Consider the following 16169-nt stretch of genomic DNA (forward strand, 5'->3'; position numbering starts at 1 on the left):
TATTTCTCCATTAAAGCTTTGCAATATATGTTTTGTGGAAGAAAATCTTTGGTCTGAATTTGAACTGTGTATCGTGAAACTTGTTCACTTGTTTGCTTTTATTAAATAATAATAATTGGGTCTTTTTTTTAAAAAAATTCACCAACTCGCTTTCTTACCCAAAGGGAAAGATCTATTGTTGATAAGCAAGATGGCCTTTTTTTTTTTTTTAATGTTTATGTATTTGAGAGAGTGAGAGAGCATGGGGAAGGGGCAGAGAGCAGGAGACAATTGTAAGCAGGCTCCTCACTGTCAGTGCAGAGCCTGATATGGGGCTCGAACTTAAAAACTGTGAGATCATGACCTGAGCTGAAATCAAGAGTTCAACGCTTAATCGTCTGAGCCACCCAGGTGACCCTTGTTTTGTTTTGTTGTATTTTGTGTCTGTACACATAAGAAATTGAATTATGCAAGGAATAAGAGAAAAATGTAGAGGAGGTTTTAGGAGCTTTGCTATAAAGGAGAGAGACAGCAAGGAAGCTAACAGGACTGGTCACAATTTAAGGGAGAATTTGAAGACTCCTTGAAATGTGAGGCTTTGAGGAGAAATTCATAAAGTTCTGTTGCTACTTATGGTGTAATTCTCCCTTTGCAGCCTCCTTTAAATTTTTTTCAGTGAGTTTCTACATTAACCAGGGAAAGCCCATTCTGAAGATGTGATGTTTGAGCTGAAACTTGAAGCACCAATTATGTCGTATACAGAAAAAGAGCATTCAGGGAAGAGAGAACAATGCAAGGGCTATAAGGCTATATAATGAGCTTCTTATGTTCAAGGAACTGAAAAAAGACCACATGGCTGGCCCCTGGGGAGGATTGGGATGTCAAAAAGTCGGAGATAAATAAGGGCCCAATTATGTAGGACTTGGACATCATGGTGAAGAACTGAAACGTTGTGTTACTAAGACTGACCTCAAGAAGAAAGCATGCAGGGCTACTTTTTTTTTTTTTTAATTTTTTTTTTTCAACGTTTATTTTTGCGACAGAGAGAGAGCATGAACAGGGGAGGGGCAGAGAGAGAGGGAGACACAGAATCAGAAACAGGCTCTGAGCCATCAGCCCAGAGCCTGACGCGGGGCTCGAACTCACGGACCGCGAGATCGTGACCTGGCTGAAGTCGGACGCTTAACCGACTGCGCCACCCAGGCGCCCTGCTACTTTTGAGTTTACATACATTTTCCTTTTTGCCTTGACTACTAGAAGGATATGAGAATATCAGTATCAAAGTACCCCAGGAGCTTGTCCTATAAATTCTTAATTATGGCAGCTAAATTTTACATATAGGCGATATATTTACCTTTCTCATAATTTGGTTCACGTTATGACTCTTAATGCAGTGTTTCTTTCTGGTAAACAGAAGTGTATATATTCTACATACAAACTAAACCTCTATTCCTGACTGAATTCTAGAATAGAAAATTTTACATTTTTTCAATTAAGCATGCTTTTTATCTTACCAGTATAATGACTTGATGAAGAAGAAGAGAATTGTAGAAAATGATAAGTCCAAAATCCTTGCAACTATAGAAGACCTTGACCAGAAGAAAAACCAAGCCCTAAATATTGCGTGGCAAAAGGTATTTGAACCCAAAATATTATCATTTATTCTTTGTGAGGCAAAGATGAAGGATACTGTCAATAGATTTATACTCTAAGATGAATTTGAAATGGCTGATTTGTGTTTGAATGAGTCACACGCCTTAATTAAAACCTCCTGACTTTTAAATGCATTTTGTACTTTTGGACTTGAGTACTACTGATGATGCAAAGCTAAGTTTGTGTCACTACATCATAGTCTCACAGTCTACTTCTCTGGTCCTTAAGTTATATTAAATTTCTGACTTTCTAGATTTCTTTATTTGTCATTCTTACCTTGTTTCCAGGTCTGTGTTACCTTTAAGGGAGATGCTATTTGTCTGAAACCTTGGAGTCTGTCCAATATGTGCCATACCCCACTCCCTCTGCTTGAAGCTGGAAGCAAGCTCGGTTTTGCACTGGGAAAGCTCTGATTGTTGGAAACTTCCCAATAATCTGTTTTGTTCTAACTTCCTTGGTTTTTCTTACCCAGACTCAACAGAGTTCAAATATTTGTTATCAGGACATTTTTCTAACAAGATTGGCATATTCCTTACCACTTACAAGTTATTCATGGCATTTCAGAATTCATCATTAAGAATTGTGTAGATTTCTGGCAGAGCATTTTGTACATGTTATTAGTTAACACATATGAAGCAGATACTGTTTTCTCTTAAAACAATTCCATAACTGTTAGTTAACCATCCATATTTTATAGATGAAGAAATCAAAGCTTAGAAAGGTTAAATCGATCCTTAACAAGATACTAGCTAACCAGATCCAACAATACATTAAAAGAATTATCCACCACGACCAAGTGGGATTTATACCTGGGATGCAGGACTGGTTCAATATCCACAAAACAATCAGAATGATACATCACATCAATTAAAGAAAGGACAAGAACCACATGATCCTCTCAATAGATGCAGAAAAAACATTTGTCAAAACACAGCATCCTTTCTTGATAAAAACCCTCAAGAAAGTAGGGATAGAAGGATCATATCTCAAGATCATGAAAGTCATATATGAAAGACCCACCCCACCCCATCCTCAATGGGGAAAAACTGAGAGCTTTACCCCTAAGGTCAGGCACATGACAGGGATGTCCACTCTCTCCACTGTTATCCAACCTAGTATTGGAAGTCCTTGCCTCAACAATCAGATAACAAAGAAATAAAAGGCATCCATATCGGTAAGGAGGAAGTCTAGCTTTCACTCTTTGATACTCTATATGGAAAACCCGAAAGATTCCACAAAAAACTGCTATAACTGATCCATGAGTTCAGCAAAGTCACACGATATAAAATCAGTGCAAAGAAATCGGTATAGGTTGCATTCCTGTACACCAGAAATGAAGCAACAGAAAGAGAAGTCAAGGAATCGATCTCATTTACAGTTGCACAAAAAACCATAAACTACTGAGGAAAAAAACATAACCAAATAGGTGAAAAATCTGTGCACTGGAAACTATAGAAAGCCTATGAAAGAAATTGAAGAAGATACAAAAAAATGGAAAAAGATTCCATGCCCATGGATTGGAAGAACAAATACTGTTAAAATGTTGGTATTACCCAAGTCAGTACATATTCAATACAATCCCTATCAAAACAGCACCAACATTCTTCACAGAGCTAGAACAAACAATCCCAAAATTTGTATGGAACCAGAAAAGAGCCTGAATAGCCAAAGCAATCTTGAAAAAGAAAACCAAAGCAGGAGGCATCACAATCCGGGACTTCAAGCTGTATTACAAAGCTGTAATCATCAAGATGGTATAGTACTGGCACAAAAACAGACACTCAGATTAATAGAACATAATAGATAATCCAGAAATGGACCCTCAAATGTATGGCCAACTAATCTTTGACAAAGCAGGAGAGAATGTCCAATGGAATAAAGACAGTCTCTTCAGCAAGTGGTGGTGGGAAAATTGGACAGCGACATGCAGAAGAATGAACCTGGACCACTTTATTACAGCATACACACAACTAAACTCAAAATGGATGAAAGACCTAAATGTAAAACAGGAAACCGTCAAAGCCCTAGGGGAGAAAGCAGGCAAAAACCTATTTGACCTCAGCCGCAGCAACTGCTTAGTCAACACATCTCCGGAGATAAGGGAAACAAAAAGAAAACTGAGACCTCATCAAAATAAAAAGCTTCTGCACAGCAAAGGAAACAGTCAGTAAAACTAAAGGGCAGCCAACAGTGGGGGTGCTCCTGGGCAGCTCAGTCGGTCTCACAGTTTGTGAGTTCCAACTCTGTCGGGCTCTGTGCTAACAGCTCAGAGCCTGGAGCCTGCTTTGGATTCTGTGTCTCCCTCTCTCTCTCTCTGCCCCTCCCCAGCTTGCCCTCTCTCTCTCTTTCTCTCTCTCTCTCTCTCTCTCTGTAAGGTGAGTAAACAGTAAAAAATAAGATAAAAGGCAACCAACACTGGGGCGCCTGGGGGGCTCAGTCCGTCAAGCGTCCAACTTCAGCTCAGGTCATGATTTCACAGTTTGTGAGTTCGAGCCCCGCATTGGGCTCTGTGCTGACCCCTCAGAGCCTGGAGGCTGCTTCGGATTCTGTGTCTCCTTCTTTCTCTGCCTCTCCCCCACTTGTGCTCTCTCAAAAATAAATAAATGTAAAAAAAAAATTTTTTTTTTCTCCAAAAAAGGCACCAGCATAATGGGAGAAGATACTTGCAAATGACATATCAGATAAAGGGTTAGTATCCAAAATCTACAAGGAACTTATCAAACTCCACACCTGAAAAATAATCCAGTGAAGAAATGGGCAAGATGCATGAATAGACACTTCTCCACAGAAGACATCCAGATGGCCAACTGACACATGAAAAAATGCTTAATATCACTCATCATCAGGGAAATACAAATTAAAACCACAATGAGATACCACCTCACACCTGTCAGAATGGCTAAAATTAGCAACTCACACAACAACAGATGTTGGAGAAGATGCAGAGAAAGAGTATCTCTTGCACTGCTGGTGGGAATGCAAACTGGTACAGCCACTCCAGAAAACAGTATGGAGTTTCCTCAGAAAATTAAAAATAGAACTACCCTACAACCCAGCAATTGCACTACTAGGCATTTATCCAGGGGATACAGGTGTGCTGTGTCAAAGGGACACCTGCACCCAATGTTTATAGCAGTACTATCAACAATAGCCCAAGTATGGAAAGAGCCCCAGTGTCCATGAATGGATAAAGAAGATTTGGTATACACACATACACACACACACACACACACACTTGAGTATTACTTGACAATCGAAAAGAATGAAATCTTGCCATTTGCGACTACGTGGATAGAACTGGAGGGTATTATGCTAAGTGAAATTAGAGAAAGACAAATATATGACTTGTGAGGAATTTAAGATACAAAACAGATTAACATAAGGGAAGCAAAAATGATATAAAAACAGGGAGGGAGACAAACCATAAGAAACTCTTAAATATAGAGAACAAACAGGGTTGCTGGAGGAGTTGGGGGTGGGGGAATGGGCTAAATGGGTAAGGGGCATTAAGGAAGACACTTGTTGGGATGAGCACTGGGTGTTATACATAGGGGGTGAATCACTGGAATCTACTCCTGATATCATTGTACTATATGCTAATTTGGATGTAAATTTAAAAATGAATAGGTAGGTAGGAAGGCAGATGGATGAATGGATAGATAAATGCATACATACATAGATGATCTAGCCTAAGATCAGATAGCCAGAGGTGGAAAAACTGGGATTCTCTTTTCCTAAATTAAGACCAGTTAAAATTGCCTTTAATTGCTAACTCCTGTCACCCTTGTTGCTCTAAATTTGGGGCAGTAAGCAAAGAGGTTTAGAATTGTTTTTCACTGGATTCTCATTCAACAAAATCCCAAGTACGTTTGTTTTGTTTTAAGACAACTTTGGCAGATTTCACAGTTCTTTACTTTTATTTCTGCTTCCCTAGTTGCATATGTTTGTCTCCTTTAGGATAATTCCCTATCCACTTATGTGGAAGTTTTCCTGTATCCATCCTGGCAAAAGACTCTCATTCAGAAGATTCCAAACATAGTTACTCTGCTGTTTGGTACTTTAACAGTCCCATGCCTCTGGGATTTAATTGGGCACCTTGCCTCTTTTTTGCTTTTTAATTCTGTAATTATTCAGGATTCTGAAAACTTCATTTTTAGTAAAGGTAGTACAATTATCCCTTTCAGTCACCTGGTTTTTAGTACCCTAGGACTTATTTTCAGTGTTCCATCTCCCTGTGGTGTTTGTGTCTTTTTAAATGGATGCATAAAGTTGGCCCCATTACTCTTGTATAAGTGTGGATATAACTCTAGGTCTGAGAGGTTTTGTCTCGTTTTCCACGTGATTCCTGGATTAATGCAAGTACAAATTTATCCTTTAAATTGATGTTCCCCCAATTTCCAGAATTGTCTCAAAGCAGGTAAATTTATTGAGTACTTATTATATGTCAGGGACTATTCTCATAGTAATTTTCTCACTTAATCCTCATAATAACCTATTGAGGTAATAGTGTTATCAGTATTATATACTTCCTTCTGGCTTCTAGCATACTCAATTCACAAAGCCAGAGTATTTTCAGCACTGGCTGTGTCTTTTATTTTTCTATTCCCTTCTTAACCATATTAGCTTTCCAGAATTTGATTGCATTTCATCTTTTATCTATCCGTGAATATAATGCATTTTCTGTCTTGAATAGGGCTATATTTTGCCTATAAATAAGTTTCTCTTTTCTTCTTTGGAGGAGTTTTCACTTGGGTTCAGGGTTGAGTAGCATTCCACTATTTTAATCCTCTCTTTAGTGTCTTTCTCCTGCCTGCCCAAAAAATTAAAGAAAAGCAAAAGAACCAAAACTGTTTATGAATACTCTGCTATCTTCATCATTCTCAAAAAAAGACAGCGGTCCTCTCCCATTGTGGTGAACCTCACTTAGCTGTAGAAATATATCCCAGATAAAACTAAACCTGTTTCCTCTGTGTAGGGTACTGTCCAGCATGTATTGAGTTGCTCTTAAAACTATTCCTTGATAAATCTGTATTCAGTAGCACTGATTTTTGGTATGTAGAGATCCTTATTACTACAAATATTCATGAACTGTTTATTTGCACTTGAATTTAGAGATTTCTGTAGAGAACATGACTGTCAGATCCTCATGGTTGTGCATGTGTATGTATACACTCTCAGATTTCCTGAACTAAGGTTATTAGTCACGTATTTGAAGACAGGTGGCCAAATTCTCAAATCAAGTGTGTATGCACAAAAATTACCCAGTTTCAAACTAAAATATTGACCCTAAGTCTCTCAGTAATCTACTAGGGCTTGATGGGATAAGCCAAACAGCTTCTTTAGTCTTTTTCTGTTGGGGTCCAATCCTTTTCCTGTCTTTTGACAACTTCTTTGGCTGAGACAAAGTCTATAGAAAAGTACCAGTCAACACCTTGAACAGATCTGGTTGTTTGATTTCATGACTCTTTTTTTCCTAGACTTTACCCTCATCTTAGGCTTTTTAAGGTTAGCTGATAACCACTGGCCTATCAAAGCAGTCAAACGAGAACAAGATTTAGAAGAGAAGAGTATGTTATGCCAAAAAGTTTGTTTCTGCTTCTCCAACTCCAAGCTCAGTGTCTTATACAGTTGTAGGTCTCTCAAGATTCCTACAGTATGGCCTACAAAGTTATCAAAAGTTAGAGCAGAGCTCAGTAAATTATTTCTGCAAAGGAACAGGTAATAAACATTTCTGGCCTTGTGAGCCATATAGTCTCTGCTGCAATTACTCGATTGTTGTTTTAGTGCTAGCAGCCATAGACAAAACATAAAAGAATAGGCATGGCCAGATTTGTCACATAGGCCATAATTTGCCAACACCTGAGTTAGTAACAGACAACAAAATGCATCTGCTGGATTGAATATACACATATGAAAATTTGATTCTTTGAAAGCCTTCTATAATATTTTATTTATTTATTTAATCCAGGTTAACAAGGACTTTGGGTCTATTTTTTCTACTCTTTTGCCTGGTGCTAATGCTATGCTTGCACCACCAGAGGGGCAAACTGTATTGGATGGTCTGGAGTTCAAGGTTGCTTTAGGAAATACTTGGAAAGAAAACCTAACTGAACTTAGTGGTGGTCAGAGGTGAGTAATCCCTTTACAGATTTAGAATTCCTCAATCCTCTTATTACAATCCATCATCTCATTGCCGACCTATTTGCTGTTTTGTTTTGCTTAACTGTCTTAAATGTATAATTTAAGGAGGTTAATATGTAAGACTGCAGATTGTGGTTAGAACTTGTGATTAAAATAGTAGGCAACAAAGGAAATAAGGGTAAGCAGCTAGAAAATGAGATGAAATTATGAAAAACAATTGATTTCAGACATTGGGAAATTAGTAGCCCAAGAGTCTGAAACTGTGAGCAATAAAACAAAAGTGCTAAGCTCGGGGTTCATGTCTGCTTTCTCCATAGAATTTCTGGATTGCAGATGCAGGGAGGGGGAATCAACACGAATCATAGTAGTTTCACTGAATTAAAGAAACAGGTTAGAATTTTGGGAGGCCCCAGTAAGCTGCACCCTAGCATTCAGTCTGTAATGTCCCTGAAGTGAAGGCTAGTCTTTACACACAGCAAAGTTCATTGTAAGCCTTGAAGAAATCAAGCTGATCCTCATGTAACTAAAGTGTTTCTCAGAACAAAGCCTAATGCTTTTAAAGAAAGACAACAAAATTTGAGACTGTAATGGAACACAGTGTCTGGTATCTGATAAAAAGTACTGGACAGAAATCAAGAAAATGACGTGTAACGTAGAGAAAAATTACTCAATGGAAACAGACCCAGAAATGACAGGTGATGAAAATAGCAGACAATGAAGTTATAGTATTACATTAATTAGTTCTAAGAATTACAAGGAGAAAAGAATGTGATGAGAAATGTAAGCTATAAAAAAAAAAAAAGAATTTAGGGGGCACCTGGTTGGCTTGGTCAGTTAAGCGTCCAACTCTTGATTTCGTCTTAGGTCATGATCTCACGGGTTGCAGGTTTGAGCCCAGTGTTGGACTCTGCACTGACAGCGCGGAGCCTGCTTGGAATTCTCTATCCTCTCTGCCTCCCCTGCGCCCCTGCTCATGTGTACTCTCTCTCCCAAAATAAATATTTAAAAAAAATTTTTTTAAAGAATCTAGTAGAATTGCTAGAGATAAAAAATATGCCCAAAAGGAAAAGCTCACATGACATTAGCAGATTAAACAGTGTAGACGCATGAGTGAATTTGAAGACACAGCAATAGAAAGTTAAAGCTAAAGTGAGAAGCACAGAACTGTAAACAGTGACCTGTGGGGCAATATTAAGCCATCTAACATATATGTGATTGGAGTTCCAAAAAGAGAGGAAGAGGTAAAGAAAAATATTTGAAATAATGTCTCCAAATTTTCCCATTTTGATGAGTTCTATAAACCCACAGACTTAATGTAGGTAGGATAAACACCACACAACCTCTCCCATGACATACATACAGTAACACAGCAAGCCATGTTATATGAAATTGTGATTTGTCTTCAGGCAGCCAGAGGCATAGTATTACATACCAAGGAACAGATATAAAAATGACTTTAGGATTATTGTCAAAAACTATGCAAGCCAGGTATCTGGAACAACATCTAGAAAGTGCTAAAAGAAAAACGTGGCAACCTAGAATTCTATGTCTAATCAAAATATTCTTCAAATGGAAGTCAACGTAAATATTTTTTCAGAAAAACAACAGCTGGAGGAATTTGCTCTCAGCAGAACCGTACAAGTTAAAGGAAGTTTTTGGATAAAGGGCAAATGATACCAGATGAAAAAACTCAGATCTGCATAAAGGAATGAATAGTGTTGGAAATAGCATGCTGTAGACTTCAGGGAAGTTTTTCCCCAGCCTTACATGGTGATTCAGACAATCGGCATACTAAGGAAAAACTTAAGAGGTCATGTGGACTAACTCCTTACCTGCAGAGAACCAAATAATTAAAGCCTACTGAGAGAAAATTGTGAATATTCACATAATTAAAGACAGTTAATTTTATATTTTGTCCCCTGTAGGATGTGCAATCTGTAGTTCTTAAATTGTTCTCATGTGCCCTATGATGCCATCATGTAACTTTTATGTATGTAGAAAATACTAAGACCTGTTAATTTCCCTAATGAAGGCCTTTGCCATTTTTATGAGAATAGTACTCCCCTGATTATATTTCATTATAAAATTCCTAAATATTTTAACAGTCTAAGACACCTTCTGGTGCCTGTTAACCAAAGTTGAATTCTACAGTTCAAATCCCAACATCTAACTTTTTTGCCAAAGTCCTACATAATGTTTTGAGGAGAACAGAAAATATATGCTTACTTTCTTTTTGAGACCTGAAAATTATTTCTATAATTAAGATGATACAATTTTCACATAAATACCATTATTTTAGATACATACCCAGCATACTAGTTTAACTCTTGATGAGAATTTGTTTTTCTTGGTGAGGTTTTTTTTTTCCCCCCTGCAAAATTAAGTTGAAAGAAAGCGCAATGCCTTAAACATTTGGTACAGAGAAAGCCAATAAAAAATAACTTTAGGTTGCTTGAGAGACGTCAGCTGCCCTTTATAGAGGTAGATGTCAATCTCACTGTTGTTTTTTATGGTAAAGAAAAAAATCTAAGAATTATCATGATACCTGATTAGAAAAAAAACAGCTACAGTAATGGGGATGGCTAGCTAGAAGAGAACTGAAAAAGAGCTATAGAAACTCAGATGTGTAACTGCAAATTTTAAATAAGGTGTATTGGGATTCTCCAGAGAAACAGAACTAGTAGGGTATGTTTGTGTGTATAAAAGGAATTTTCATCTTATCGTGGAGGCTGAGAAGGCCCACAGTTTGTTGTCTGCAAGCTGGAAACCTAGGCAGGCCAGTGGTATAATTCAGTCCAAGTCTGAGGTCCTAAGAACCAGGAACACTGAGTCTGAATATCCATGTCCCAACTCGAGTAATGAGGCAGGAAAGAACAAATTCTTTCTCTACCTTTCTTATGATTCAGGACTTCAGCAGATTATGTGATGTCCAACCACATTGGAGAGAGCAAACTGCTATACAGAGTCTTCCAATTCAAATGCTAATTTCACCCAGAAACATTCTCAGACCCAGAAATAAAGTTTAGCCTAATATCTGAGTGCTCTGTAATCCAGTTAAGTTGACACACAAGATTAACCATCATACAATTGTTTGAATTTCTGACACTGGGAATTACTTCCCAGTAATCCCAGTATTATGGGATTACTGGGTCATAATCTATACAATTTACTCTTAAATGGTGCCAATAAAGAGTGTGTGTGTGTGCACGCGCACACACATGTGCACACATATGCAGACATAGTAAAAGTTTGAAAGAGGGTACCTAAACCAGTTCTACTATTACAAAGATAGTAGCTGTTGACTATATACTTACTTGTTAAGACTTTACTCGCCTGCTACCAAGGCATCTAATAGCAACTGGGGAAGGAAAGAAAAAAATTAACATGCTCTTTCCTTAAGGATAAGTGCCAATTATAAAATCCTGATTATTTGACGGGAAAGAATGTAAATCTGTTTCAAGATAAATAAGTTTCAAAATAAAACTTGAAGAGAAAAACTGAAAAGCTGAAATAAACATTTTAATACCAACAAAAGTGTTGAACTTTGAAACTTTAAATTATTTCCATGGCAGTCTTTCAGCTAAATCTGCACTATCCATAAAAGGACAGCAGATTTGCTTCAGTATTTTGGTAAAAAATGATAAAATCAAATTTTGATAACTTTTCTTCTGGTCTTTTCTTAGGTCTTTAGTGGCTTTGTCATTAATATTGTCCATGCTCCTCTTCAAACCTGCTCCAATTTATATCCTGGATGAGGTAGATGCAGCCTTGGACCTTTCTCACACCCAAAACATCGGACAAATGCTGCGGACTCATTTCACGCATTCTCAGGTGAGAACCAGGAAGACAATGTCTCCGTGATAGTTTTCGTATAGTATGTGTTTATTCAAAAACTATTCTTTAGTAATGGCCAATATGAAGATATTTAGGATTGAAGAACATGAAAGCATTGTATCTCTTTAAATATACAGTGATTATTTACATATATGCACATTCGAATAAGGAAAGAAGGTTTGGTTTACTGTTACAGAAAGAGCCAGGCATGACAATTGTTGGTTGTATCATGAGGGAGAGTCTAAGTTTTTCATAATTAGAAATTAAATATGGTTAACGTCATTATTTTCTCTAGCTTGCTGCCAAAGGATACACAATCAAAGGAAGACTGGCTTAGGAACATACCTAGGCATCAGAAAATCATGTGGTGCTTGATGGGGTACTCGTCATTTTTCCTGGGTGGGAAGTAGAGAAAAACCCCTTTAAGAACAGTTAGTTTTTATTGAACTGTTGCTGCAGGAGCTGGGGCTGCCAAGTATGGTTATATAGATAATGCAGTGTACAACTCGGGGGTTTCACTTAATCCTAGTTAGCGTAGACTTATTTATTATGGTCCATTTTTACCAGGTAACAGTGAAGTGGTGCCTATTTTGAATTCTAGAAGTGTTCCATCTGACTAGTGGTAGTGCTGTGGGAACTTGTAGCCTTTGATATTTTTGCAATATCACAAAGAAAAATATTTCACCAGAGCATTTAGAGCTAGCAACAAAACAGTGATGCCAGCTGCAGAGGATAGCAACAAGCAGTCAACCAGCAGGAAATAGTAAATTTGGGTAATGAAGCACTCAAGGTAAAATTAAGACTCCTAAAACCCAAATATAGAAAGCTAGAATTCATTTAGGTGCCTAATATTATAACTATTTGTTACTTGCATTTGCTTTGAGCCACGCATTCAAAGAAATAAAATCAAAATATCTCTAGACAATTCTTAGTCCCAGAATAAAAACAGGAGTGCTTTTCTTCAAATTACAAAATACCTTTTATGCTTTTTTTCTTTTTCCCTCAAGTTCATTGTGGTGTCCCTAAAGGAGGGTATGTTCAACAATGCAAATGTCCTGTTCAAAACCAAGTTTGTGGATGGTGTTTCTACAGTAGCCAGATTTACTCAGTGTCAAAATGGAAAGATTCCTAAGGAAACTACATCCAAGGCAAAAGGACCCAAATGACCACCTTTGAAGCTAAAAGTACAGATTTACTCCTTTACCTTGACCTGTTTTTTAAACATAAAGACCTTGGGATTTACTTATTTATGTAAAATGTAATGTTGTTTTGTTACTTAACCTGTATTTTCTCTTCCTTTATGTAATCACTTATAAATGAACATAGATGCCTCTTAATCAGTGTAACTATGGTCCAATTACTGTGATTGTGATTTTATGCATGTCCTCAAATGTTTTTTCTTACACAATTCTTTATACTAGGGAGCCTGAGATACCTGGTTGGTGGTGCATTGTTTGTAAAAGCTAAAAATAAAAAGAAACAGATGGAATTAAGTTATAAGATAAATATAGCTGATAGTCAGCTTTTAATTAGTTTAATTCCTAAGGTAATATTAATGTGTTTTCTGTTGTTAAGAAAGTCATTTAGGTAAGAATTATAAAGCAAGTGTCTGGACCAACAAAGGGAACACACAGGAAGCTGTTAGGCATGCACCAAGCTATTTGTTGTTAGTTCTGTGAAGATACAATGGCAGAGCCCTGATTGAGACCCAGATGGGAAACCTTTGGAAAGATTCTCTCACTTTAATGATGTTTGGAGATCATGTTTCTATATGCTTAGTAATTGGTCTGTGCAATCTTAAGTTTTTAAAAAATCTTCACTAGTATTTTAACAGAAGCCTGGGAGAAGGTATGTTGCATTAAGTCTCCTCATGTTTTCAAAGATTTTTGTTATTAGCCTTTTCATAATCCAATTAATAACAGTCTGTTGGTGAATGAGAATGTAGGAGCCAGCAGACTAAACCAAATTTATCTTTTTCCTTGAGTCTGATGAATATATAAATAGATCCATCCATTCTACCTAAAGAACTCAAAATTTGATGATTATTATATATCTTAGTGTGTCTTCTTTCCAGGTCAAAATGTTGAAGTTTAAGAACTCAAAAGAAGCGCTAACAAACACCATTTGGTTACTATGTGTAGTTCTGCATCACCAAAGTGTCTCCAAACTCTGAATTTTGAAAGCGCTCACATGATCTAATCTGATCTTGAGTATATTATTTTGGCCCTGTATCCCTTCTTGATACTCAGTTCCTTTATGTTACCTTTCCCTAATATATGCTTATGGTTCTTGGCTTTGGCTTTAACATTCCTCATCCTTCTCATACACAACTGAGGATGTCAGATAACATCCAGGTAACTGATACAATGGGACACACTGGAAAGGACTGAATCTGGAATTCATTCTGTCCACTATGGGAGGAGAGGGAGACAAAGTTATAAATGCCGAGTTACAGGAAGTCTAATTTCACCTATAACAGACAGGAGTTTTTTTATTTCCTTTCAAATGTATTGAAGATTATTTGCCAAAACAGTTCTGTCTGTTCACACTTGCAGTAAGATCACATATCTGTTGACCACAACCCAGTTAGCACTGGCTGTTAGTTTTATTATTTCTGATTTACTAGTTATAAAATGGTAGTTCATTGCTGTTTTAACATTTGATAAATAACTTGTGAGGTTGAATATTTTGACATCTGAACTAATTTTCTTTACCTCAGATTTTCTATTTGCTTCCTTAATTTTTGTCTCATATATATCATGCTTTTTGATGATAATCCTCATATTAAATTTTTATGAGTAATGTCAGTATATTGTGATTAGAAGACGATGTGAAGGGGAGAGTCAGGGACCTTTAAAGTTCTGCAATAACATAAGTAACCTTTACTGAGCTCTTTCTAGACATCAGAGGCTATTCGTATTTGCATCTGTTTTCACATTTGAGTAAGTACTGTTGATCAGCATTACATAATTGAGGAAATTGAATTGAGCACAAAAGTTACCAGACTTGTCTGTGGTGATAGTAGTTAGGGGCAGAGCCAAGATACCAGTCTTGGCAGTTGGGCTCCAGAATATTACCTTTCTGACAGTTTGAACATTTGTGTTCATTGTACATAATAAATTTAAGACACACCTGGGTGAGCAGTATGCACAACATGAGAAAATTCTTTCTAGGAAGAATGTCAAACATTTGAAAAGGATTCCTTCTGGGTTTTTTTTGGGGGGGGGTTTGTTTGGGCATTTCAGGTACCCTAACAAATGCAAAAGCAAAAACTTGAGAATCCATTCTCTTCTGATACAGTGAGGTAATCAAATAGGCCAACCACTCCCGCCATCATGTTGTCTACAAATCAGGATAGGTTTTCTTCCTTTTTGATCTGTGGGCCTTTATTCCCCTTTCTTGCTGTACTGGCTTGAAGTTCCAGCACTGTGTGGTATAAATAATGAGAGCTGGCATATCTTCCTTTTCCCCAAAATTCTGAGGAAAGCATTCAGTCTCTCACCACCTAAGTATAATGTTAGCCATAGGCTTTTTTGGTTTATATTCTTTATCAAGTTAAAGAAGTTTCCTTCTGTTCCAAGTTTGGTCACTTTTATCATGGATGGGTTATTGAATTCTGTTCATTGCTTTTTCTGCATTGATTGATATGATCATGTAAGTGCTTTAGCCTGTTAAGAATGAATTACATTGCTTAATTTGTGAATATTAAACCAGCCTGGTATTCCTGAATTAAACCCTGCTTGGTCATGGCCTATAATTCTCTTTATGTAGAGGCATACCTTGTTTTATTATGCTTCACGGGTAACTGCGTTTTTTTTTTTTTTACAGATTGAAGGTTTGGGGCCACCCTGCACCCAGCAAGTCTGCCAGCACCCTTTTTCCCCACAGCATTGGTTCACTTTGAGTCTGTCACAGTTTGATAATTCTCACATACTTTCACACTTTCTCCTTGTTATATTTGTTATGGTGATCAGTGATTATGACTCACTGAAATCTGATGATGGTTAGCATTTTTTAGCAATAAGCTATTTTTAAGATACATACTTTTTTTAGACCTAATGCTGTTGCCCACTTAATGGATTACAGCGTAAATATAACTTTTAAATTTAAGTATTGGTTTCAGGAGTAGAACTCAGTGATTCATCATTTACATACAACATCCAGTTCTCATCACAGGTGTCTGCCTTAGTACTCATAACCCATCCCCCAACCCATGGCCCTCCATCAACCCTCAGTTTGTTCTCTATCGGTAAGTCTCTTGTGGTTTGATCTCTTTTTGAATATTACTCAGCCATCAAAAATTAAATGTTGTTGCCACTTGCAACAATGTGGATGGAGCTAGAATGTATTGTGCTAAGTGAAATAAGTCCATCAGAGAAAGACAATACCATCTGATTTTAAGAAATCAAAACAGATGAATATATGGTAAAGGGGGGTATAAATAGAACTTTTATATGCACTGGGAAAGCCAAAAAAAATTTTTTGCCTTGTTTTGCTTGCTGTATTGTAGTATCAAACTGAACCCAAAATGTTTCCAGGTTATGCCTGTTTTATAGGATTCT

At 37.1% G+C, this 16169-nt stretch overlaps 1 protein-coding gene across 2 annotated transcripts in view; it reads left to right on the plus strand.

Moving 5' to 3' along the window:
* Window positions 1-15899, plus strand: part of SMC2 (structural maintenance of chromosomes 2) — a 67275-nt gene extending 51376 nt beyond the window's left edge. The window contains exons 22-26 of one of the 2 annotated variants that reach the window (XM_040481861.1): window positions 1497-1613; window positions 7601-7761; window positions 11457-11604; window positions 12615-12791; window positions 15436-15899. In XM_040481861.1, the coding sequence (XP_040337795.1) occupies window positions 1497-1613; window positions 7601-7761; window positions 11457-11604; window positions 12615-12773 (585 nt within the window). In that variant the 3' untranslated portion in view covers window positions 12774-12791; window positions 15436-15899. Of the gene's footprint in view, window positions 1-1496; window positions 1614-7600; window positions 7762-11456; window positions 11605-12614; window positions 15343-15435 lie in introns of those variants that run through there. The other variant, XM_040481859.1, reaches the window with a different exon arrangement.
* The last annotated feature ends 270 nt before the right edge of the window (window positions 15900-16169 follow it).

This window comes from Herpailurus yagouaroundi, unplaced genomic scaffold, assembly GCF_014898765.1.
Source record: "Herpailurus yagouaroundi ecotype Mexico unplaced genomic scaffold, PumYag 160, whole genome shotgun sequence".
NCBI classification, from domain to species: Eukaryota; Metazoa; Chordata; class Mammalia; order Carnivora; family Felidae; genus Herpailurus; species Herpailurus yagouaroundi.